General features: G+C 45.6%; 1 protein-coding gene across 1 annotated transcript in view; it reads left to right on the top strand.

The window, feature by feature from the left end:
- wscd2 (WSC domain containing 2) overlaps positions 1 to 27,172 on the top strand; it is a 303,719-nt gene that overhangs the window by 237,946 nt on the left and 38,601 nt on the right. The window contains exons 6-7 of the mRNA XM_038812178.1: positions 1,122 to 1,286; positions 25,362 to 25,562. Coding sequence (XP_038668106.1) covers positions 1,122 to 1,286; positions 25,362 to 25,562 — 366 coding nt within the window. The remainder of the gene's footprint in view (positions 1 to 1,121; positions 1,287 to 25,361; positions 25,563 to 27,172) is intronic.

Raw genomic sequence — 27,172 nt, 5'->3', positions numbered from 1 at the left:
ATGCATTCAAAATAGTTTTCGAGATTAGTATGCCAAGGAGCCATCAAGAAACAGATTGCTTTAGATTTTGTGCAATGAGACAGAGTTAATTAATAACCGCGCAGTAATAGAGAAATATGCTGGAATTGTACACTGAGTTTGAGAGTGATTAAGTTCAGTCCGGAAATTGTCCTTAAATGTGAACAAAGCAAACTGTATCGGTATGAGGGGTGAGAGGGCTGATTGGGAAACTAAAAGGTACAATAGTGGAAAGGAGGTAGGAAAAAGATACAGTAGCAGAAGGGCAGTCACAGATATAAAGAATGAATTCAAAACTTATAATGCTGAGGCATTCCTTAAGAAATTAGAAATGAAATGCGGTTCAGTGGTCTCTAATGAAAGAAGTTAAAGATGGTACTGGAATAAAGGAAAATATTTATAATGTTACCGAGAAGGGTGAGTGAGCCTGAGGATAGGGAGGGGTTTAAAAATCAGTGAAAGGTGGCATAAGATACAAAGAAAGAGAAACTAGAGTGTGATTGTAAACTAGCCAATGTGTTGTACCTGAGAGAGACTGAGTAGACTGGGCCTACATTCCCTTGAGTTCAGAAGAATGAGGTGATCTCAATGAAACAGATAACATTTTAAAGGGCGTCACAGGGGAAGTATTAGGAGGATGTTTCATCTGACTGGGAAGCCTGGAACTAGAGGTTAGAGATTCAGAATAAGGAGTCGGTCATTTAGGACTACGTTTGGGAGTCATTTCTTCACTGAAGTGGTCGTGAACCTTCAGAATTCTCCACCACAGCAAACCGTGGATGTCGAGGTGATCGGTATATTCAGAGCTTGGAAGCTTTTCAGACACTGAGGGAATCAGGGATATGGTGATCGCATGGACAGGTGGAGTTGGAGGTTGAGGTTCAGCCACGACCGTATTCCAGGATTTTTGACCCAGCGACAGTGAAGGAGTGACGATGTAGGTCCACGCCAGGATGGCGTGTGACATGGTTGTCTTCCATACCTCTGCTGCCCTTATCCTTCAAGGTGGTCGAAGCTGAGGGCTTGGCAAAAGAGCCTTGGTGCATGGCTGCAGTGCGTCTTGCAGCTAGTCCACACAATTAATGCACAATTGTTCTTTCCAGATAACCGTTGCATGGACAGATATTTTATGCCCACTCGCTCGAAGCGCCTTGTGGCCTTGGCCAGTTTTCCAGGTGCAGGAAACACGTGGGGCCGCCACCTCTTGGAACTCACGACAGGGTATTACACAGGCAGCTACTACTTTGATGGCTCGCTCTACAACAAAGGTAGGATCCTTGATAAAGAAAAATAATCTCAGGGGCATCCTTTCTGGAGTTTAAACATTTATGAGTCTAATATGGTCCCCTCGTAGCTTGTCTTGTGTTAAGTAAGCAGAGCAGCAGTTTGAAAACAGTATGTTCACTATTGGTTGCAATTCATTGGATTGGATTGGATTTGTTTATTGTCACGTGTACCAAGGTACAGTGAAAAGTATTTTTCTGCAAGCAGCTCAACGGAGCGTTCAGTATGTGGGAAGAAAATGGAATTAAACAAAATTCAAGAAAATACATAATAGGGCAACACAAGATATACAGCAAAATGAAAATCGCTTATTGTCACGAGTAGGCTTCAATTAAGTTACTGTGAAAAGCCCCTAGTCGCCACATTCCGGCGCCTGTCCGGGGAGGCTGGTATGGGAATCGAACCGTGCTACTGGCCTGCTGGGTCTGCTTTAAACGCCAGCGATTTAGTCCAGTGAGCTAAACCAGCCCCTGTAACTACGTAAGCATTGGCATCGGATGAAGCATACAGGGTGTAGTGTTAATGAGGCCAGTCCATAAGAGGGTTGTTCAGGAGTCTGGTGACAGTGGGGAAGAAGCTGTTTTTGAGTCTGTTCGTGCGTGTTCTCAGACTTCTGAATCTCCTGCCCGATGGAAGAAGTTGGAAAAGTGAGTAAGCCGAGTGGGAGAGATCCTTGATTATGCTGCCCGCTTTCCCCCGGCAGCGGGAGGTGTAGATGGAGTCCATGGATGGGAGGCAGGTTCGTGTGATGGACTGGGCGGTATTCACGACTCTCTGAAGTTTCTTGCGGTCCTGGGCCGAGCAGTTGCCATACCAGGCTGTGATACAGCCCGATAGGATGCTCTCTATAGTGCATCTGTAAAAGTTGGTAAGGGTTAATGTGGACATGCTGAATTTCCTTAGTTTCCTGAGGAAGTATAGGCGCCGTTGTGCTTTCTTGGTGATAGCGTCGATGTGGAAAGTAATAGAGTGGGTGCTTCAAAATGGAGTAGCACAGTGGTTAGCACTGTGGCTTCACAGCGCCAGGGTCCCAGTTTTGATTCCCCAGTGGCTCACTGTTTGTGCCGAGTTTGCACGTTCTCCCCGTGTCTGCGCGGGTTTCCTCCGGGTAATTTGTCACGGCCAATCCACCTAACCGGCACGTCTTTGGACTGTGGGAGGAAACCGGAGCACCCGGAGGAAATCCACGCAGACACGTGGTCAGTGCGCCTTTGGCTGGTCCGACAAATTTCCATTCCCGCTCACGATGAATCCCGCCACTCTCCGGACCGAAAAAACCCTGGCCGCTATCTTTTGTATTTTTCCAGTGAACTGATATGTGCTCCATTTTAAATGGCTGAACAGAGCATAACCCTTGTCCAAAGCCTGGGAAAATCCGAAATGGGGCACATTCTGGGTTTCGGATTTTGGACGTGTACTGATATAAGCTGGGAAAGGTCTATTTTGTTCCACCTCGGCTATTCACCAATACATGAGCGCCAAGGGGAAAGGGCTTTTGAAAAAGATGTTAATACAGTAAGTCACTGACAAAATTCAATATCGCAGTATAGAATGGAATCGCGGTGCAGTCAGGCATTCTGAAGATGCCTTTGAATGAATATAAATGCAGTGTTCCAGCTCACCTGCCCTGTAACTCAGTGAATAAAACAGTGTTACAGTAAAATTGCTGTGAAAACTTCAGCAATTCTTCTCCATTCCCTCAGCCCTTGCAGCGAAGCAAAGTGCGCCTCCGAGACTAATAGAAACTAACCTACAGCCATAAAGCACCTAGATGTTTATTTCCCCCTCTCCCAACTTGGTGCAAATGCTATTTGCTCAAGGACAATCTGACCTAAAACGAGCAGGAAACCGTGTTTGCAGTCAATTTTGTATTTCCTCACCTTTGCTCCTCTAGTCACCAAATCTGTCACAATAGAGGGGGGAAAAAATCAACACTATTTGCAGACACCTGACACTTTATTCGAACAAAACACTATTTGCCTGACACCTTACTTGAACTGCAGCAGTCAACTTCCATTCGCACTCTGAAGTGTCAACATCTTTCAGACGTCCGTTACGACTTGTCAGTCGACGGTTTTGTTTCAGTTAATTCCCACGCGGGCTTTTAGTTTGTTTCCCGGCAGTTGCCAGTTTTCCGACAGTGTGACATTTGCTTCTGGAAAATACAAACACAGATTCGTGGTCTGCCCGAGAGCTTTCTGAAACCCGTAGCTGCAAACTCAGCGTCAATGGGAGGATGGAGAGCGGGAGAGTGGGATTAATTGGAGAGCTCTTTGAAAGGCCTGGCCCAGGCATGACATGCTGAATGTCCTCATCCTGTGCTGTGAAATCCTGACGGGATGCTATCATGTTTTATTTTGTTGAAAATTGTTTTATTTTATTTTACCTGACCCTGGCATCTAAAGTGAGAGATCTTAACTTGAAGATGTTACCGGTGTTTAATTTTAATCACCTTTGTCGTCACAAGTAGGCTGACATTAACACTGCAGTGAAGTTACCGTGAAAAGCCCCTCGTCGCCACATTCCACCGGCTGGTCAGGTACACTGAGGGAGAATTCAGAATGTCCGCTTCACCTAACAAGCACGTCTTTCGGGACTTGTGGGAGGAAACCGGAGGAAACCCAGGCAGACACGGGATGAAGGTGAAAAATCCGCACAGACAGTGGCCCAAGCCGGGAATCGAACCTGGTACCTTGGCTCTGTGAAGCAACAGTGCTAATCACTGTGCTACCGTGCCGCCCTGTTTTCCAACCTTTCCACATATTCAGCCCAGTTCTCGTTCTCTTTCACCAACTCACTGACAGATACAAACATAGCCATGGTGCTGCGATCCTCTCTTCCATCGGTAAACATGGCAAAACTCTGTGTTGAAAGTAAAAAGAAAATGCTGGAAAATCTCAGCAGGTCTGGCAGCATCTGCAGGGAGAGAAAAGAGCCGACAAAGCTTTGACAAGGAGTCATTGGACTCGAAACGTTAGCTCTTTTCTCTCCCTACAGATGCTGCCAGACCTGCTGAGATTTTCCAGCATTTCCTTTTTGGTTTCAGATTCCAGCATCCGCAGTAATTTGCTTTTATCTGAGTTCTTTTATCCTCATCGCCAAAAAGATATGACCACAAAAAGGTAGTCGAAATGCATTGTGAAAGTTAATATTTTCCATATAAAAAAGTTTAAAATACGTATGGACTGTAGCTAGTTAAACATCTAAATAATAATAACTGAAAGGAATCAGAAATAAGGCATTAAATACAAATACATACAGACAGCAACAACCATTGATGTCACAGCACTGACTGACAACTTCAGCAATGCATTTAATTGAGAAGGTGCATAATAATAACATTCTACAACAGACAGTGATCAATGTCACCTTTATAACTTTGATTTCTTTGCATGCTTAGAAATTTGCTGTCTTGATTTTTCTCACACTGCTGTTCATTTCCTTACTGTTTAGACAGATGGCTGTCTTTTCTCTGACTAACATGTTGACATCACGAACAGAAAGGCGCAGTAGGTACAAAACACAGGGTGGGGATTTTTTGGCGGCGGCGGTGGGATTTTCCCATCCCCTTCTTGTCCGTGGGGATTTGCGTGCCCCCCCCCCCCCCCCCCCCCCCCCTCCGTTCCTGGGGAACGCATAATTGGCAGGAGGGGGAAATCCTGCCGACAGGAAATGCCGGAAAACTTCGCCCACAGAGTGTACAGTAAACTGTATCAGTCATGAAAAGAAAGATTTGCATTTGTATATCACCTTGGGCTCCCCCAGAGAGCTTTACAACCAATCAAGTACCTTCTGAAATTTAGTTACTTTTGTAATGTAGCCAATTTGTGCGTAGCAAAGTCGTATAAAAGGCGACTGGATAATCTGGTTTTGATGATGTAGATTTGAGAAGCCTATTGGCTCCCCTGCTGCTTCAATCAAAATAATGCCTCGATAACGGAGAACATCTCGCCCACTGGTATTAGGTGTATTAAATAGTTGGAATGATTAGAGAGCCAAAGACAGAAAGAGCAAGGAATTTGGATTGGACAAGACCCATTGCTGATGTGTCGGTGTTGCCAGAGCCCACCACCCCATATATATGGCTGGATTTGTTTCGGGGGGGAGGGTGGTGCATGCTGATCGCCCCCCCCCCCCTCCCCAAGCTAGAAAGCTGGCCAAAAACTGACCAATGGAAAATAAGCGCTCCCCACACACCCCTCCCATCCCCGCAGCAACGACCATGGCGATCATCAACAACAAGAGAAGTCTGGGCCTCCCTGGGAGGAAGTCGTGCCCTCGGGAGCTGCCACTCCATCAGATTGGGTTGGCAGCTCTCTCTGAGTGTCAGCAGCACCAGAACTCAGTGGTAGGTGCTGCGGGACACTGTAAGCAAATTCCTAACGGATCCCAGACTCAGGAAGTCAGGGATATGGGATATGGATCAGGGTGGCTGGCTGTGCAGAGTCTGCACTTGCTGCCCCGTGTTTTCCTCCGGGTGCTCCAGTTTCCACCCACAGTCCAAAGATGTGCAGGTTGGGTGGATTGGCCGTGATAAATTGCCCCTAGACGGGGTTATGGGGATGGGGTCTAGGTAGCATGCTCTTTCAGAGGGCCGGTGCAGACTTGATGGGCCGAATGGCCTCCTTCTGCACTGTAAATTCTATGCAAATCTATATAACATAAGAGCAAGTGAGTAAAGAATAAAAAATACACCATTCCTGCAATGGTTAACATCTGATGTAATTCTTGAAGCAATTTTAGAAGTTCGATGCTTTGCTTAAATTATGTGAGGTGCAAAGCTCCCAGAGATTAAGTGACATAAGGTTGACAGAATAATAATGAGTTTAATAAACCTGAAGTCTGCTATCGAACAAAATTATAATCAATGGTTCAGCACATTCAACGTTCTAATAGCTGCTCTCATATGTTAAATATTTCTTTGGTATTAGTTTGCAAGAGGCTTAATTTCCTCTCTGAAAGAAAATTAACTGGTTGCATGCAGGCGCGCCAGAACACTGGTTTAAATCTGGGGTGATATTCTCCGGTTTCCAGCTGCGTGGATCTCTCTTCCTGCCGCTTGTCAATGGGATTTCCCATTGGAGCCACACCCCCCCCCCCCCCCCCATGCTGCCAGGAGACCCGTGGGTGGGGATGCGCTACCAGCGGGAAAAGAGAACCTCAACGGCTGGAGAATTCCGGTCCCGTCATCTGAAGCATGTGCAAGGTTACAGGAAGAAAACAGGGGAGTGTCACGAGGCGAGTTGCTCATTTGGAGAGCTCGTGCACACACATTGGACGAATGGCCTCTTTCCGCACTGCAACAACTGTGTGATTCTCAGCAAAGGTGGAGCCCAGTTGGCAGCAAGGTAGACGAGAACCCCTAGGACAAGTGCCTTGCCCAGGGGAACGTGTTCGATGTGGAGCTGTCTGCAAGTTGAGGCACCTGTTATGGGCCATGGTTTAGAAAACCCCAAAGTGTATCATGGGGTTCACCTGACCCACAACTATTAATAGATTGTGGTATGGGGAGCACACGGCCCACTCTACAGGTGTGGTACAGCAGAAATGGAAACATATTTTTAAAACCAAAACAATGTTTATTCTAGGAACTCAAGTTAACCTTTTTAAAACATACAGTGAACATCTTAGCAACCATCAATTCAAATACAACCCCCAAAGAATACAACACTAAGTAATCCATCAAGCTTTCCTTTTAGCACCCAGAAGACTTAAAAAAATCTTTAAAACTGAAGCACATCAGGTTAAAGTCACTACTGAGATCAGTTATTACAGAGAGAGAGAGAGAGACTAATACACCTTCTGGCTGTGACTGCAGCTATCCAGCTCTGAAAACGAAACTAAAACACACACTGCAGCAACACAGCCTAAAACGAAAGTAAAAAGCTTTTTACCCACACTCTGACATCACTGATACCCATTTATCAAAGGTACATTTCTTAAATACCCATTTCTTAAAGGTAGTCTCACATGACACCTCCCCCCAAGAAAAAGAAATCAACCATCAACTTCAAGATGGTTTATTTTTTTACCTTTTTACTATCCTTTAAGAAATGCACACAGTAAATATACATTTTTGTTTAAAAATACAACACACACAAACAGGTATAATAATATAATCCATTTTTTTTGTTCTTCTTCTCAATTGACAGTCTCTTTGATCAAGAAGGTCTTTGCACGATCCGTCCATTTCTCTACGCCTTGGCATTTCTCTTCAAAGTCAGATACTTTAGTTCAATCTGATCACAGAGTCCCTTGTAATTCTCCAACACATGAGCATCAGTTATCACAGCTTTCAGGCAGTCAAATGCCTGTTGAAAGTTTGCTGCCCACTGAAAGTTTTGACGTTTCTTCAGCAAGTCCATCAGTAGAGCAACCATGCTTACAACATTTTTTCACATATAATCAAATGCACTCATGCCAAGAAATCGTATTATTTCCCTTTGTGATGAGGGTATTGGAAACTCCTCAAGGAAAGTGACATGGACTTTTCCAAATTCACTTTTAGCTAGGTTTACTACCAAACTCGCCTCCTGAAGTCGATCGAATAACTCCATCAGATGTTTTAAATGTTCTTTCCATGTCTGGCTGAAAATTACCAGATCGTCGATGTATACCGCACAATTGGGTAATCCTGAAACAACTTTGTTAGTTCACCGTTGAAATGTAGCTGGGGCGTTTTTCATGCCCGTGTTTCATAACTTTCATAACTTTTTTCATAAGTTTCATAACTTTGAATCAGTATATACCATCTGGAGTCACAAAAACTGAAATCTCCTTTGCCCTTTCGGGTAAAAGTACCTGCCAGTAACCTTTAAGTAAATCCAGTTTGGCAATAAAAGCTGATTGTCTCACTTTCTCAATGCAATCCTCCAAACGTGGGATAGGATAAGAGTCCATTCTTGTCACTGCATTAACCTTTCTATAGTCCATACACAACCGTTGGGTACCGTCTGGTTTTGGTACCATCACTATGGGTGAGCTCCATTGGCTGCAACCCACTTCAATTATGCCATTTTTAAGCATACTCTCAATCTCTTTGTTAGCCTGTGCCAATTTTAAAGGGTTAAGTCTGTATGGATGTTGTTTGATTAGAACAGCATTTCCCACATCTCCATCATGTACAGCCAATTTTAGTACTTCCCAATTTATTTCCACAAACTTGCCCATGTGATATCAATAACTTTTTCAGGTCAGTTTGTTTATCCTCTGGAAGGTAACTTAACAATTTATTCCAATTTTTAAGAACATCCTCATTTTCCAATTTACTTTGAGGTATGTCAAATTCACAGTCATCTGGATTTGGTTCATCACTTTGAGTTAGAATCATTAAAACCTCCTCCTTTTTCTCTCCTTCCATTTCAAAGTACCTTTTAAGCATATTCACATGACACACTCGGTGAGTCTTCCTTCTATCTGGTGTTTTGACTACATAATTCACCTCACTTAATTTCCTTTCAATCTGATAAGGTCCACAAAACCTTGCTTTTAAAGGCTCACCTTACAATACTAAAACTTTATCTCCACTGGCAAAATTACAAACTTTGGATTTCTTGTCCACGACCCGTTTCATCACATTTTGTGCAACTTTTAAATGTTATCTCGCCAATTCACCTGCTCTATTTAATCGTTCCCTAAAATTTGACAAGCAATCCAATAATGTAATTTCCAATTTCTCACTTACCAATTTTTCCTGAATCAATTTAAGTGGTCCTCTTACCTCATGACCAAAAATGAGTTAAAAAGGACTGAATTTGGTAGACTCATTAGGTGCATCCCTAATTGCAAACAGTACGGATGGAATTCCTTTATCCCAATCCTCTGGATAATCGTGACAATAATCCCTCAACATTGTCTATAATGTCTGAAGTCACCTTTCTAACGCTCCCTGCGATTCTGGATGGTACGCGGTTGATTTAAATTGTTTCATTCCTAAGCTATCCATAACATCTTTGAATAAACTTGAGGTAAAATTTGATCCATGATCCAATTGTATTTCTGTGGGTAGTCCATGTCTAGTAAAGAATTTAAGTAACTCCTCCACAATCTTTTTAGCTGTAATATTACGTACTGGAATGGCCTCTGGATACCTGGTAGACACATCCATTATTGTCAAAAGATATTGATTCCCACTTTTCGTTTTAGGAAGCAGTCTTACACAATCAATTAGGACCCTTGTAAAAGGTTCCTCAAATGCTGGAATGGGTATTAAGGGCACTGGTTTTATCACTGCTTGAGGTTTCCCTATCACTTGACAAGTGTGACAGGATTGACAAAATTTTATGCTTCTGGATTTTAGCTTGAGTTTTCCTTATTCCCAAATGACCTCCCACTGGTACCTCATGTGCAACTTGCAACACCTCCTTTCTATACCCTACCAGCAATACTACTTGATGAACATCTGCCCACTTTTCATCCGACTGCATCTGTAAAGGTCTCCATTTTTCATCAAGACATTATTTTTACGGTAATAACACTCTGGTATACACTCAGATTCCTCATCCGTGTATGCTTTCTGATACATCTGTTTTATTTCTACATCTTTCAGTTGTAACTCCGCCAATTTTCCTGAACTAAAAATATCCGCCTCATCCTCCACCTGTTCTTGTTCATTTTCAACCATCCGATCAAAAATCGTTTCTGATAATTGCACTTCAACTTCATCTTCACTCTTTGAATTTTCCTCTTGTCTTAACCTGTTTCTTTGCAACCGTGTTACTACACAATCCGGAAAAATCCCAGGATATTCGTCCTTCAACACTTCAGTTGTCTGATTTTCCATTGGCTTATCAACCAAAGTAGACATCACTCCCACCTGCAATCCAGTTGTATCATTACTCAAGATAAACTGTATTCCTGGACAAGATAGTTTCTCTATTACTCCTACTACCACTTCACCACTCTTCACTGGACTTTCCAACCTTACCTTATACAATTGAACACTCCTCTCACCCTGAATTCCACATGTTACCAACTTTTCTGGCAATATTCTTCCCAAGCTACATAACTCCTCATCTCTTACCATTAATGATTGACTAGCTCCCGTATCTCTTAAAATTGTGGCATATTTACCTGCTCCTCCTGATACACATGCGTAAACTTTACCCACACAAGTAAATACCTTTAAAGAGATCTGGCACCTTCTTATCAATCACCTCTTGATCAGGCTGTACAATCTTTTGCACCTCCTTTGCTTCACTTGGGCTTTCTTTTACCACTTTAACAAACCCTACTGCATTATCCTGTTTTCCCACATCAGCCTTCCCAGTGCTTTTCTTCAACCACCAACATTGTGACTTTACATGGCCTAGTTTATTACAATGAAAACGTTTGAAACATTTCATGTCCCTTTCACCCTCCTGAATTTCTTTTTTAATCTGAGGTACACTCTCCTTATTATCTCCTATCAGATCACCTTTACCTTTACCACTTGAGTATTTCTCATTTCCCCAGTTTCTATTCCTCACAGGCTGAAACTGATGTCGGAAACCAAGCTTTGATTTATGAACTAATTCATAATCATCTGCCATTTCTGATGCTAATCTCGCAGTTTTAACCCTCTGCTCTTCCACATGAGTTTTCACTACATCAGAAATTGAATTTTTAAACTACTCCAAAAGTATAATTTCTCTGAGATCTTCATACGTTTGGTCTATTTTCAAAGCCCTTATCCACCTATCAAAATTACTCTGTTTGAGCCTTTCAAACTCCATGCATGTTTGACCAAATTCTTTCCTTAAATTTCTAAACCTTTGTCTGTAGGCTTCAGGCACTAGTTCATATGCATCTAAGATGGATTTTTTCACCTCCTCATACGTCCCAGATACCTCCTCCGGTAGTGATGCAAACACTTCAATAGCCCTACCTATCAGCTTTGTTTGAATCAGTAATACCCACATGTCCTGTGGCCATTTCATTTGTTTAGCTACCTTCTCAAATGAAATGAAAAAGGCTTCTATCTCCTTCTCGTCAAACCTTGGCACTGCTTGGACATATTTAAACAGATCCCCCCAAGCCTTCGATATGACAATCTTTCTCACTATCCTCATCACTATCCTCCAACTGTACGTTTCCCTTTACATCTGCCAATTTTAACTGACTGTTATGTTTCATAGCCATTTTCTGAAGTTCAAACTCTCTCTTTTTCCCTTTCCTCTCTACATCTTCTTTGTTACTTCTCTCTCCTTTTCTTTTTCGCTGATCTGTATCTCCCTTTCTCTTTCTTTTCCTCTCATTGCATATTCAAGCTGCTGTAATTCTTTTTCATGTTTAAGTTGCTTAATCTGCAACTGGATCTTTGCCATTTCTAATGACTCAGACTCTATCTCAGACAACTTTAAATGCTTGCCACCGCCATAATTACCTCATCTTTTCACATTTTGTCAGGTAATGTTAACTGCAATGTTTTTGCCAAATCTAACAGTCTGCTTTTAGTCTCTGTCCGTAAGGTACTGCGTGTGACCGTCTCCACCCCCAAAACTTCAGAACCTCTGAAAGAGCCATTGTCCACAACACACTCCCTACTTAAACTAAAATACCACACCTGAAAAGCAACCACAATATGCTCACCCTTCACTGTCTTTAAGTTCACTAAGCCAATTCAATAGTTAGATTACCCCCTTGAGCCCCCAATTTATTATGGGCCAAGGATTAGAGAACCCCAAAGTGTATCATGGAGTTCTCCTGACCCACAACTTTTAATAGATTGTGGTATGGGGAGCACACAGTCCACTCTACAGGTGTGGTACAGCAGAAATGGAAACGTATTTTTTAAAGCAAAACAATGTTTATTCTCAGAACTCAAGTCAACCTTTTTAAAACATACAGTGAACATCTTAGCAACCATCAATTCAAATACAACCCCCAAAGAATACAACACTAAGCAATCCTTTAAGCTTTCCTTTTAACATCCAGAAGACTTTAAAAAAAACTTTAAAATGAAAATCGCTTATTGTCACGAGTAGGCTTCAAATGAAGTTACTGTGAAAAGCCCCTAGTCACCACATTCTGGCGCCTGTTCGGAGAGGCTGTTACGGGAATCGAACCGTGCTGCTGGCCTGCTTGGTCTGCTTTCAAAGCCAGCGATTTAGCTGTGTGCTAAACAGCTAAACAGAAGCACATCAGGTTAAAGTCACAACTGAGAGCAGTTATTAGTTTTAAATCACCAAAGGATCGAATTGCAGTTTTTAGATTACAGTGAGAGAGACAAATACCCCTTCTGGCTGTGACTGCAGCTATCCGGCTCTGAAAACGAAACTAAACCACACCCTGCAGCAAACAGCCTAAAACGAAAGTAAAAAGCTGACAGACAGCCCAGCTCCACCCACTCTCTGACATCACTGATAAACACCCATTTCTGAAAGGTACATTTCTTAAACACCCATTTCTGAAAGGTACTCTCACATGACACACCCATCCCTGGGATACAGAGAAGTGGGAGGCAGTGGCGTAGTGGAGTAGTAGTCCAGAGACCCAGAGTCATACTCTGGGGACCTGGGTTCGAATCCCGCCACAGCAGATGGTGAAATTTGAATTCAAGAAAAATCTGGAATTACAAGTGTAAAGGTGACCATGAAATCTTTGTTGATTGTCGTTAAAACCCATCTGGTTCACTAATGTCCTTCAGGGAAGGAAAGCTGCCGTCCCTACCTGGTCTGGCCGACCTGTGACCAGACCTACAGCAATGTGGTTGACTCTTAAATGCTCGTAGTGATGGGCAATTAATGCTGGTCCAGCCAGCGATGCCCACACACCATGAACGAATAAAGAATACAAGTTGAACATGAAACACAATGAAACACAACACAGGGGCTGTTTAGCACACTGTGCTAAATCGCTGGCTTTGAAAGCAGACCAAGGCAGGCCAGCAGCACGGTTTGATTCCCGTAACAGCCTCCCCGAACAGGCGCCGGAATGTGGTGACTAGGGGCTTTTCACAGTAACTTCATTGAGGCCTACTCGTGACAATAAGCGATTTTCATTTCATTTCATTTCAAGTTTGCCTTTCAGTGCACCAGGTGGGTAAAGGTTTTGGCATCGAGTTGTTTCCCGTTAAAGATTTAAGTCGCATGATGAACCAGGCTGATGTCACAATGAAGTGCCAAAGATATCTGATCATAGCTTTCACAGTCGGATATGCTCAGTTTCGAAATGCTAGAGCGTACATTTTAAGTATAAATCGAGGTTACAACGCACTTGGCAACCAAAGTTAAATTAAAAGACTTTTAAAATGTCAGATTTGATTATTTGGTTATTCAAAAAGTGAATCAAATTAAGAAATGCTCTGCACTTCCATCTGTTTCTACTTAGCAATCATCACTGCAAATTGGAAAGCCGTTTTCTTTTTCGCAATAAATTCAGTTGGATCTGAGGCCTGCCTGCCTTTATTAAGCATGGATTTTAGCAGCTGTTTGGTCAGTGGACAGAGCAATACAGAAGTGGCAAATTCTACACATACAACAGGCAGCTCATGAATCATTCAGTAACCTGAGCAGGGACATGGTGAATTTGCAGGTTAAACAATTGCGTTTGATTGTCTATCCAGCGCTTCATAGTTATTTAGTGAGGCATGTGATCGCGCAAATGCAATGGGGCCTTAATTCAGCTCATCCCCATTAATAACCAATTTTGGCAGGGATAATTCTTCAAAAAGTATGATAAAAATGACTGTGAGATTGATGAGAGTGAATTGATGAGTGTGAATTCCTCCCATAACATCCAAGGTGTGTGGAGCAACCAGTCGAGCACTTTAATTAATCATTGTCTTGCTCAGCAGCAGTTGTTCGTCAGCATGTTCAATCCAGGGTGAAGCTTGATGACGCCGTGTTGAATGCTGGATGTGTGGTAACGGCTGGCACAAAAGAGCAATTGGCCCCTCAAGCTTGCTGTAAACTTGGGAAGCATGGAGCACCTTGACAAAACACTTGCTAGCCCCATCCTGAATCCCTACCCTCCACTGCCTGCCGCTACTTCCCATTCCAGGATGATGTCCTGGAAGAGGAAAAATAACCTGCAAAAAAAAACGACACACACACACACACACACAAACGCGCGCGAGGCCATGAAGGAAGAAAAATGCTTCTTGGCCAAAGTCCCCTCTTACCCCCCTTCACTGTGTTGCATTCACTGTCCCTTTAAGATCGCAACACAGCTTGCACGAGCAAAAATTTCACCCACGCAACTCAGAGGGAATGTTGCTTTCTGGTTGTGGCGCTAACAATTGTACACAAAGACTCGAGTGAAGTACAAGAGAGGCTTTATTGCTGTGAGATGCTATTCCTCCGGCGGCAGCTGTAGAATAGTATCTCAGTGAAGCTAGCGCATATTTATACACAAGCTCCCTGTGGGCGGAGCTAGCCGGCAGGGGCTTACCGGAGAAACCAGTATTACAGGTACAGCCATACCTCCCCCTACTGCAAGCACACATAACTACAGTGGTTGTATCACCACACTGGTCCACTCAGACGAGCACGTTAGCACAGTGGTTAGCACTGTTGCTTCACAATATCAGGGTCCCAGGTTCAATTCCGGCTTGGGTCACTGTCTGTGCGGAGTCTGCTCGTTCTCTCCTGTGTCTGCGTGGGTTTCCTGCGGGTGCTCCGGTTTCCTCCCACAAGTCCCGAAAGACGTGCTGTTAGGTGAATTGGACATTCTGAATTATCCCTCCGTGTACCCAAGCAGGCGCCGGTGTGTGGCAATTAGGGGCTTTTCACAGTAACTTCATTGCAGTGTTGATGTGAGACACTAATAAAGATTATAATTGTTTGGCAACAAAAGTGAAACGGGTAGCTACCAAAGTGAGCGGAAAGAATGAGGTCCCTTCACACTACTTGACAAAGGTCAGGGAGTTCTCTCTTGTCTGACCAATACTTGTTCCTCAACCAGCACCATCAGAGCAGGCCTTGACGTTCACTAATTGGTCATCAAGCTTGCCAAATCGCCACTGGAAAGGGCACTTCAGAAGTGTTTTATCGGCATTGAGGAGCTCCAAGATGTCCTGACAGTGTGAAAGGCACCACATGAATGGAATGTTCTTTGTCAAAGTTTATCGGATTCCTGCTTCGCAGGAGCTTCTTAAAACAGGGAAGTATTGAGCAAATCCTGGCATTGTCTAGCGCGGCTGGAGAATATTGGAAATATGTATTGTTCCTGGGCTGTCTTTTACATCACTTTATGGGTGGCCCTGGGCTTACTGACAGCAACCTTACAGCAGGTTGCAAGCTCCAGAGCAGGCAAAAATAAATGACAAGTAGGCCTGAGAGAGAAATGTTTTGCTGTTGTCCAGAATGTTTGAGTGAATTGGTATTTGTTATTCCCAGGAAGACTCAAAATCCACCGTATCTTAATTTCCTTTGAGTGTTGCCTGTAATAATAAATTATTCACAGAACTGTTTCATTCACGATAACTTAACATTTTTGAGAAGAGTTAATAGCTAGACTGGTATTAATTGCAGAAGGTCTCGAACCCATAGTGCTCAGCACTACCAAGGGGAATAGAAGGCACACTCAGAAGGAGCAATTAGTTTAAGCTCCAGGGCCAATGCTACCACTCGGCTAACTAGGTTCGGGAATTGAACCCACACTGCTGGCCTCGCTCTGCAGCACGAACCAGCTGTCCATCCAACTGAGGTAAACCGACTCCAGTTGCAGAAGGACCATGGAGTCTGCACCAACCCTCTGAAAGAGCACCCTACTTCGGCCCACACGCCCGCCCTATCCCCGCATAACCACATCTTTAGAGATACTAAGGGACAATTTAGCACGACGTTTCCACCTAACCTGCACTTCTTTGGGCTGTGGGAGGAAACCGGAGCACCCGGAGGAAACCCACGCAGTCACGCAGTAATGATTATCGATTGTATAAATTGCACAAAAAATCTCCGAGTAAGTGTTGCAGGGACAGATCATTACACTATGTGAGTCACATTAAACATTATAATGCGCATTTCTTCCAGTGCACATCCTGTGGAAAGTGTGCAACAATGAGAATGTGCAGTCAGTATCGACATATTCTCATTTTCCATGTAAAATAATGCAGCAATTATAAGTCAGAATTTTTATTAAATGCACAATATTCATGTCCGATAGTTAATTGTGGGCAGGAAGGTGCCTGCTTTCTCCGAGGGCTTCTGACGCTCTGGCACCGGCTCTGCTAAGTTCGAGTCAGAAAAGGTTGTAGTTTTTTTTTTAAAAGAACGCCTGCTAGCAAAACGGAATTTCAGAGTCGCGACGATGTTTTAATTTCAGAACAGGTTTGAGGCCAGCTTTAATGTGACATACCAAATTGGCAATAGGCCTTTGCTCGTCAGTCATTGAGACCTTGGGCGGGATTCTCTGCCCCTGAGGCTAAGTGTTGATGCCGTCGTAAACGCCGTCGCGTTTCACAACGGCGCCGACAGGCCCTCAGGAGCAGCGATTCCGGGCCCCTCAGTAGGCCAGCAGAGCACTGGAGCGACCCACGCCACTCCAGCTGCCAATGCTGGTGACAAATGGGCACTGTGGGTCTGCCCATGCGCAATGTGACAAGCGTGAATGCTCGCATGCGCACAGTGACCAGCGCGGTTGCGCGCATGCGCAGTAACTTCTTTCTCCGCGCCGGCCCTAACACAACATGGCGTAGGGCTACAGGGGCCGGCGTGGAGCAAAAGAGGCCCCCAGCCCGAGAGGCCAGCCCGCCGATCGGTAAGGCCGGATCTCGGGCCAGGCCACAGCTGAGGCCCCCCCGGGGTTGGACACCCCCTACCCCCAACTAGGCCGCTCCCAAATGGATGAACGCTGAGGTCCCGCCGGGTACGGCAACACGTGGACGGCGCCAGCGGTATTCAGATTTTTTTTACGGCCGCTCGGCCCATCCCGGGTGGAGAATCGCCGGGGGTGGGGGGGGGGGGGGGGGGGTGTAGAGTGGCCCCCGACCGGCGCCGCACTGACCGCGCTGGCGCCAATGGCGCCAATTCTCTGCTCTCCAGGGAATCGGCGGGCCGGCGACGGGGCGGCGTCGCGCGATTCACGCCTGGCCCGCCGATTCTCTGGCCCGGCGTGGGCTGAGGGAATCCCACCCACTGTCCTGTCCCTGGGTTGTTCCTACCTTTCTCATTCTGTTTGGCAACTGACTGACCCCGACCATCACTCTGACTCTTCATCCAGAATGATAGTCAATTCTCGTACCGGCTGAAGTTATTCTTGAAGCATTCTTCACCTCCCCTGAGGTGTGGTGATCCTCAGGTCAAACCACCACCAGTAAGCTCTCCCCCTCAAAGGGGAAAGTGGCCTATGGTCGTCTGGGACTGTGGGGACTTTACTTACTTACCTGTCAACCCCACTTCTCTGGCCGTATCCCAATACCCCGACAAGTTAATTCCTTTCAAGTGCCCATCCAATTTTCAATCAGTCATTGTCTCTACTTCAACTGCCCTGACAGTCAGCCAGTTCCAAATTATTAGCACTCTGTGTGGTCACATTCTTCCTCACATCTCTTGCATTTCCTCCTGCATCTCTTCCCCTAAACTTTAAACCAGTATCCACTGGTGTGTGCGCCATTGGCAAATGGGAACAACTTTTCTTTATCTATCTATACCTATCATAGCCTGGAACCTGTATCATCCCTCCCTTAAACCTCCTTTTCTCTCCAACCTAACTTTGTCGTAAAAATCACTCCTCCCTGGCACCATTCTGGTAAATCCAGCACCTTGTCGTGGACTCTCACAATCTTCCAGAACGGCATGAAGAGTTTAATAAATGTTCAGTGCAACTTTTGCCGCTTTTGTATTCATTACTCTCTACTGATGAAGCTAACCTCTCTCTCAATATGGCCTGCCACATCCAAAGGTCAGGGCACCCGAATCCCAGGTCCCTCTATCTCCGCACACTCTTTAGAACTGTGCCTGAAGTCCACATCGCCTCTCCCGATCCTTCCTGCCAAGATGTATCATTTCACACTTCGATGTACTGAAAACACTTGGTCCTGCTTCTGCCAAGCAAGAATAATCCTGCCAATCTTTCACCAACTACCAGTTTTAACTTTTAAACTGGCGACGTCCTCCCAATGAGATAATTCATTGTAAGTAACAGTTGCACAGGAACAGGGAATATGGAGCTCAGATCAGAAATTGGCCATTTGACCCAACTAGTCTACGCAGTGTTGGGTGGCTCAAAGATCTTCTTCCAATCTGCCCAGGCTTGAACCATTTAGCTTGGAATCAGAAATGCCCATGTGAGGCTGAGGGAATAGCTGTCATCAGTCCTTCGAAGGATGATGAAGCATGTTTCCCAACAAATTGCCATCGCAATTTATTACGGAAAGTTCGCCAGCTTATGCATGCAGTAATCCCAGATGGGCCTTCTGCTCCAATCTTATATTGTTTATATTTCCCAAAATTTATCCTCTCACTATCTCTTTTGGCCAGAAACAGTCCTGATTATTCATGCAGCGTGCACGGTGCCTGACAGCCAGCTATTTACAAACCTCAGTGTTATCCAATTGGTTACTGTGCTAATCCAGCAGGGCTGTCAGGAGAACTGAAACCTACTTACAGGCTGGCAATCAACAATAGTTTGTTCTCGAGCACAGTTCTCTATCAAGCATTCACATCCTCAGAAATGCAAGGTGCTTTGGAGAAAATGAAGTACTTTTGAAACGTAGTCACTATTGCAAGCAGGCACCCGGAGGAAACCCACGCAGACAGGGGGGAGAAAGTGTAACCTCCACACAAGCAGTCCGAGGCCAGGGGTCAGGGGTTATGGGGAGAAGAAACTTATCGGCCATGATTGAATGGCGGAGCAGACTCAATGGGCCGAGTGCCCTAATTCTGCTCCTATATCTTATGGTCTTATGGTCTACCGTTAACAAAACGTAACTAAACACAAACTTCTACGTTCCTTTTAGAAACTATTGTTATGAGCTACAGAAACTCCTCTAATACCACTCCCATTAACTAACATGCCTCGTTAGCAGAGAACTTTCCAACTGGAGAGTGAAACTTGTTTAACTTACAACGCCACGCTGGCGACTAAAAGTTACGCCAGGCAATAAAATGAAGAGAAAGTGAAAGATAGGTGAATATAAGGAACAAACAGCAGAAATCCCTCAAATAGAACGAAAGGCATCAAGAAGAGCTTCAACCAACGCACAGGAATAGAAATTAAATACAAACTAGTTCACGGAGCCAAATAACAGATTAAACAGAGCACAATTTGTGCTTTCGGACAAAGGAATCAGCATTGTCCGACAAATCAAAAAGTGGTCTTTTTCTTGAAATGGCACTCGAAGGCGAGCTGGATAAATCAGCCTGATCTTGACTCCAGTCTTACACAGGATGGATTTCATTCCATTAAGGGCAAATCTTTTTTTAGCCAAGTTCGCACTGATGCAGCCTAATAGAGTGTCCTTCCCACACACGCTTTGGTGCTTCCTTGCAGAGCGAAAATCCAACTACTTCTCTTTGAAACAGTGAAATCCTGTGAGCACAGCACGAGGGGAATCTCCTACGCGAGGCTTTGGTCGAAGTGAGCGATGAGCCCGGGTCCATTCTGGAGGGATATTAAAGTAGATCCTCACCCAACACCTTGTGGAACATGTCCGAGAAATGCTCAGTGTGGGGGCCCGGTCCTCGACTCCCTCCGGTAACCCCACTATACAAATATTTTGTCTGCTGGATCTATTCTCCAGGCCACTAAGCTTCGCTGTTAGTGTTCAGTCGATTCGACTGTGGAAGCAAGGCCGGACTCTTACAGAGAAGATCCTATCACTGTGGTACGAAAATGGCATTCCCTTGCTCTTAATCGTAGCTCCATGAGCTTCGATGGACTGGCTGGTGACTTCCAGAACTCAATGAATGGGGGCCAAGGCCTCCTCAAGTGATCCTTTCAAATCCACTGAAGAGCTTTGTCGGTGCTTATCGAACCCGACTGCCAAGGTTTTAGAAAGAGCATCAGCCGTTAGTGGAGTGTTCAGAAACCTACATCATGGAATCATAGAATTTACAGTGCAAAAGGAGGCCATTCGGCCCATCGAGTCTGCACCGGCTCTGGGAAAGAGCACCCTACTTAAGGCCACACCTCCACCCTATCTCGTAACCCAGCAACCCCACCGAACCTAAGGGCAATTTAGCATGGCCAATCCACCCAAGATTTGGACTGTGAGAGGAAACTGGAGCACCCAGAGGAAACCCACGCAGACACGGAGAGAACGTGCAGGCAATGGTCCAAGTCAGGAAATGACCCTGGGACCCTGGAGCTGTGAAGCATCTGTGCTGACCACTGTGCTACCAGTGCCATCCTCCGCCACCTTAACCACCAGAGTGTCGGACCAAATCCTTTTAGGTTTTGCCTCTCATGGGCATTTCAGTGATGGGGGAATTCTACACAGTCAAATGTTGGGGTCTTTCCAAGAGGTTGGAGACCCGTGGCATGGGGGAAAACAGTGAAAAGGTCAGATCTCCAGTAGGAGCCACCTTGTTCATGTCTTCCCCTCCCATCGTGCCACTGGAAGAGCCATTTTAATTTCTGCCCCATGATTTGACAATAACCACCTTCAGCCGTTATCTTAGATTCATTTGTATTCCATTTGAAAGTGGACTCATTAAAATTAGACCAATGTTGACATATCTATGCTAAGCACTGGCATCTTAAAGGGGAAACACCGAACAAAATAAATGGACTAATTTAACTGAGAGAAGCAATAAAAAAACTGCAAATCTTGAGGGGCCACATAGACTGTATTTTACTCAGTGTAATGCTCATTGGAAAGAGAAAACCCTCATGGTGCATGTGGACAGGGTCGTCATTTATTAATGGAGGCAATAGCCCATTCACTATCAACTTCATTTTCTGTGGCTGTTCGATCCCAGCGTGGCATCCCATAATCACAACTTGATTTACCTTGCCTTCTATTCTTTTCAGTTTTTAATGGCGTCTGCCATTATAGCTCTTGTTCCTTCAAATGGTGTCGAGTGTGCAAGTTTTTTTTATTTAAAATCTCTTCTTAAATGCATATATTTCTCTTGGGGTTTTCATGCCAGAGTGCAAAATACTTATTTTTATATTGAGAAATTAAAGATGAGTAAGAGTTTTATAACGGTACAAGGCAACTTAAGTACAGGTGTCAGAAAACATCAGATGAAATCTGAGCAAATTATCCTGTTAATAGGAGAGTGAAATATGTCCGTTTGTACTACACCATGAAGTATTTTACAAGCCCAACTTTACTATTTCAAAGTCAGGCATATGGGGCGCAATTCTCCGCACTCACGACGGTGCGGAGAATAGCGGGGTTCGTAAAATTTTACGGCCACGCTAGTCTGACGCCCTCCCGCTATTCTCCACCCCCCCCACGCCCGACTCCCGATACGAATCGCTGCCCGCCGTTTTTTTACGGCCAGCAGCGATTCTCAGCTGGCCGATGGGCCGAGTTCCAAGCCCTTTACGGCTGTTTTTACGAACGGCAAACACACCTGGTCTGGCCGTTCGTAAAAACGGGCGTAAAGTGCCGATTTTTAAAACCATGGCACCGATTGGCACGGCAGTACCACGGCCGTGCCAAGGGTGCCATGGGCCCGCGATCGGTGGCCACCGATCGCGGGCAGCGGGTCCGATACCCGCGCACTCTTTGTCCTTCCGCCGCCCCGCTGTATCACTTCGCGGGGCGGCTGAGGGACATCCCAGCCCGCGCATGCGCGGGTTTCGCGCAAATGCGCAATGACGTTATCCGCGCATGCGCGGGTTGGAGTCTTCCAATCCGCTCATGCGCGGCTGACGTCATGTGACGCGTCAGCCGGCGCAAACTCTGGCAAGCGGGCTTAACGAAATTCGTTAAGCCCGCGATGCCGGAGTTTACGGCGGCGGCATGCTAGCCCCGACCGGGGACCAGAATCGGTTCCCGGTCGGAGAGGGGGAGGCTGGCGTCAAACCCGCCCGGATTTGACGCCAGCCTTATGATTTCTCCCTCTCTGGGAGAATCGCGCCCATGGACTCTGAGGCTGTGATTTAATAGAAATGAAACAGAGTCCCGTGTCGAGCGCGTTTAGCCGGGTGTTTTCCAATATCGGGAGCGCCGAGAACGATCCCGCTATCGGACGGGATTCTGCTGAGTTTTGGGGCCTGGGCGAGGAACGCCCCACCAAGGGCGCACTCTGTCCCATTTCCCGCACGAGCGAACCCTGCTCACCAGGGCAGGAAGAGAAAATGGCCCCCCCGATCTAGAGACCCTGCACTACGGTCTCCAGCCGACCTCAACAAGGGGTGATCGTGCCCTGCACCGCACTTCATAAGGTCAGGGAACTCCCGGGCCCGATCCACGGCACGGCCAAAATGCCGCATGGACACCTCGGCGCTTCCACCCTGGCAGTGCCATCCTGGCGACGCAAGGGTGCCCGATTGCTCAGGAGACCTCCCCAAGTGGCGGCATGCCTGGCCCATGTTTGTGGAGACCAGCGCTAAATGGCACCTGCGGGGTGTCTCCCGCACCTTGGGTAACTTTGATGAGTGAGCCTTACTGCATACTTTAAGATGCAGATCTGGGTCCCACCCTCTGAGGGCGGAATCCAGACTGCGACACCTCATCAGTTCCCGTTCGATCACGAGACTTACCTGCCGGGTCGTGTCCAGTGTTGAGGGCAGCGTGGCCGATCGATTGTGCCCTTAAGTTTACTTCTGTACATGGTGAGCCATGTTTTATCAGAAACTTCATCTGGCTTTTCATTCATAACCCTATAAAACTGAAATGAGCACACACCTCTTTTTCTTATTCTTTCATGGGGCGTGAGTGCCAATTTATTTCCAATCCCAACCCTTGAGGAAGCATTTAAGAGTCAATCGCATTGGGGCAGCATGGTGGATCAGTAGTTAGCACTGCTGCCTCAAAGTGGCAGGTCCAATTCTGACCTCGGGTCACTGTCTGTGTGGAGTTTGCACATTCTCCCCGTGTCTGCGTGGGTTTCACCCCCACAACCCAAAGATGTGCAGGTTAGGTGGATTGCCCATTCTAAATTGCCCCTTAGTGTCCAGGGATGTGCAGGTTTGGTTACACGATTATTAATAATAATAACAATCTTTCTTGTCACAAGTAGGCTCACATTAACACTGCAGTAAAGTTACTGCGAAAATCCCCTAATCGCTATATTCCGGCGCCTCTTCGGGTACACAGAGGGAGAGTTCAGAAAGTCCAAATTACCGGACAGCACATCTTTCGGGACGTGTGGGAGGAAACCGGACCACCCGGAGGAAACCCACGCAGACAGAGAGATAACGTGCAGACTCCGCACAGACAGTGGCCCAGCCGGGAATCAAACCTGGGACCCTGGAGCTGTGAAGCAACTGTGCTAACCACAGCGATACCATGCTGCACTGGATGAGGCGGGGTGAATATGGGTAGAGTACTCATTCGAAGGGTCGGTGCAGCCTCGATGGGCCAAATGGCCTCCTTCCACACTGTCGGGATTTTATGATTCTATGATTGCTGTGAATCTGGGGCCAGGCTAGGTAAGGGCATTAGTGAGCCAGATCGACAATGTTTTTATGATCACCATTAGACTTTCAATTCCAGATTTCTATTCGATATTAAATTTTATAATTTGCTGTGGTTGGATTCAAGCCTGGGTTCCCCAGTGCATTACCCTGGGTCTCTGGATTATTAGTCCAGTCACAATACCACAATGCCACAACTGATTCATTATCAGATGGTTTAGCACAGTGGGCTAAACAGCTGGCTTGCAATGCAGAACAATGCCAGCAGCGCGGGTTCAATTCCGGTGCTGGCCTCCCCGAACAGGTGCTGGAATGTGGCGACTAGGGGCTTTTCACAGTAACTTCATTGAAGCCTACTTGTGACAATAAGCGATTATTATTATTATTATAACATTTGAGCGACTGTTGATTGTCTTTCCATGTCTTGCATCTGAGTTTAAGCCAATTCTAGATTGTCTAGTTGTGAAAAAAAAGCAAAGGGCTTACTTTCCAAAGCACTTATCCCATCTCCTCAATGGTCAGAAGACGTGTCAGTTGATTGTTAACTGTCGCCCAAGACCATGTTCTTCTTCAAATAATGTTATGATATCTATACTGTTCATCTGCACATGCAAACAACAGATCAGTTTAATGTCTCACCGAAAAATGGCTCCTCCAATAAATACAGTGCTCTTTCGGTAATTTACATAGAATTTACAGTGCAGAAGGAGGCCATTCAGCCCATTGAGTCTGCACCGGCTCTTGGAAAGAGCACCCTACCCCCCTACCCAAGGTCAACACCTCCACCCTATCCCCATAACTCAGTAACCCCACCCAACACTAAGAGCAATTTTGAACACTAAGGGCAATTTATCATGGCCAATCCACCTAACCTGCACATCTTTGGACTGTGGGAGGAAACAGGAGCACCCGGAGGAAACCCACGCACACACGGGAAGGATGTGCAGACTCCGCACAGACAGTGACCCAAGCCAGAATCGGCACTGTAGTCCCAAGGTGAGACCCACAGTCTTCTGAGTCAGCAATGAGAGGGCTGCGTCTGAGGAGGAGCATGTCTGAAGGTTCTCCGTTGGTTCAGTATAGAAATGGCAATAGCTATTGCGCAACTGAGACACACAGACCTCAAGGATGCCAGAATTAATGGCCGGTCCATATTGACTTAAGGTGGTAGCCAAGTAGCTGTGGGTTGGGCTCAATAGGGTGGAGGAGGGTTGAGAGAAACTACAGGTTCAGCAACTCCAGGGGCAAAGAGTGAAGTGAGGGCTGGGTCAAGCTTCAGTGCGACGCCTCTACAATCAAACGATGACTGGACTGACATGTGAAGAATGTCCACCTGGATAGAGTGGTACTGACACATACAGGTCAGTACAAAATGCAAGGAGAGAGCTGGACAGCAATGAGTCCTGAACTTGTGGACTGAGAATTTTACTGAATGACCTTTCTGTGTTCCTAAAGTCTCGCTGTCCTTTGTTCGAAAGTAAATTCAGATCAAATGTTCTAAACCCACCAGAATGCCTTGTAGAGGAAGCGGTAAGTTTCCACCATGTTCAGGTGAAAGTGGTGACACTTTATTTTCTGTTTATTTCCCTCCCTCCCCTTAGGTTTTAAGGGAGAAAGAGACCATTGGAAAAGTGGCCGATCGATTTGCATAAAAACACATGAGAGTGGGAAGAAGGAAATCGAATTGTTCGATGCTGCAATCCTGCTTATTCGGAACCCGTACAAAGCTCTAATGGCTGAATTCAACCGGAAATATGGAGGGCACATTGGCTTTGCCTCTGAAGCTCACTGGCGGGGCAAAGGTATGATCTACAGTTTGGTGGGAGGGGTTCTGTTTGTCCAAAGACTAAAAGCCATCCGAGGAGAGGATTGGAGTGTTAGATTCCACCTCCTTCTTCTGTCTGTTGGATAAACCCAGGTGAATGTTGAGGACCCATAGTGTAAAACCGTTGACAAACAATAAAGATGTGGAGCTGCAGGCGTTGGACTGGGGTGAGCACAGTAAGAAGTCCTACAACACCAGGTTAAAGTCCAACAGGTTTGTTTCGAATCACTAGCTTTCGGAGCACTGCTCCAAGGAGTGCTGGTGTCGTAAAACAATAAAGAGGAAGACCTGCATTTATATGGTACTTTTCATGGCCACTAGATGCCTCGAAGCACTTCACAGCCAATGAAGTACCTTGGAAGTGTGGTCACTGTTGTAACATGGGAAATGTGGCAGCCAGTTTGTGCACAGCAAGCTCCGGCAAACAGCAATGTAGTAATGGCCGTGTTTGTGATGCTCGTTGAGGGATAAATATTGGCCAGGACACCGGGGATACCTCCTGTGTTCTTCTTTGAAGTGTTGTCATGTCACCTTTAGCATGCACCCGAGCAGGTAGACGGGCCTCAGTTTAATCTTTGCACTGGAGTGTCATTCTTGATTTTTGTGCCCAAGCCCTAGAGCGGTGGAAGTTAAGATTGTAAGCATAAATTTCCAATTATCAAACAAAATTTGACACACAGTCAGGTTATGAAGTTAGAAGACAGGTGAGGTAGTTTCAAGAAGCTTCCTAATGGAGAAGGGAAAGCTAGATAGGTGAAGAGGTTCAGGGAAAAAGTTTCAGAGCTTTGAAGGCATGGCGGCCAATGGTGGAGCGATGAGAATTGGGGATCTGCACACACTGAGAGGGTTGGAAAGAGAGAGAGAGAATGAGAGAGTTTGCAGTCGCAATGTTGCCAGAGTGGGAGTCAAGGTAAGTCAGAAAGGAGTGAGGGCATTGTGATGATATGCAGAAGGTAGGTTTGTGCATAACATTATGCACGACCTCCGACCGCTAGGTAGCATTGTAAACTCGCCACGAGACCCTGTGATTGGGGAGTTGGGAGTTGGGAGTGCTGGGAGACAGACGTATTTGCAGTAGCTCCACAATAGTTGAGTGTTAGTTGTTTATTCTTTCATTTATTCTAATTATCTTCCCACACACTTATCGGGCCAACAATGTGGACAAGGACAGGAAATGACAAGCTTTGGTAGTCACCGCGTAAAGCATTGACAACCCTCGATATCTCCTGGAATCACTCAATATCCATCGATTAGATATTTCAGTCCCCACTGCAATGGAGAATTACGCCAAAAGGATAGGTTAAAAATCACGCTGATTGAAAGTAAGATTTCAATGCTCCCCATTGCTTCAACCACTGAACTGTAAATATAACTCTAACTGTTCAGTTTGCAACATTTTGACGAGGGAGCTCTCCCCCAGCAGTCTGCTACTGAGGCTTTGAAATGATCTGTGTGTGGTCCCTAGGCCAGCAGTATAAAATCAGCATGTAATTGGTGTCATTGCAGCCTGTGTCCATGTTCAGTCTGTGGATACTCAGCAGTGTATTTCTGTTCATGGTTAACATGTTTTGAATATGGATCTCAAAG

This window comes from Scyliorhinus canicula, chromosome 1, assembly GCF_902713615.1.
Source record: "Scyliorhinus canicula chromosome 1, sScyCan1.1, whole genome shotgun sequence".
In the NCBI taxonomy this organism is placed as follows: Eukaryota; Metazoa; Chordata; class Chondrichthyes; order Carcharhiniformes; family Scyliorhinidae; genus Scyliorhinus; species Scyliorhinus canicula.
The sequence above is the reverse complement of the archived record's forward strand: the minus strand, read 5'-3'. Positions and strand labels throughout refer to the sequence as shown.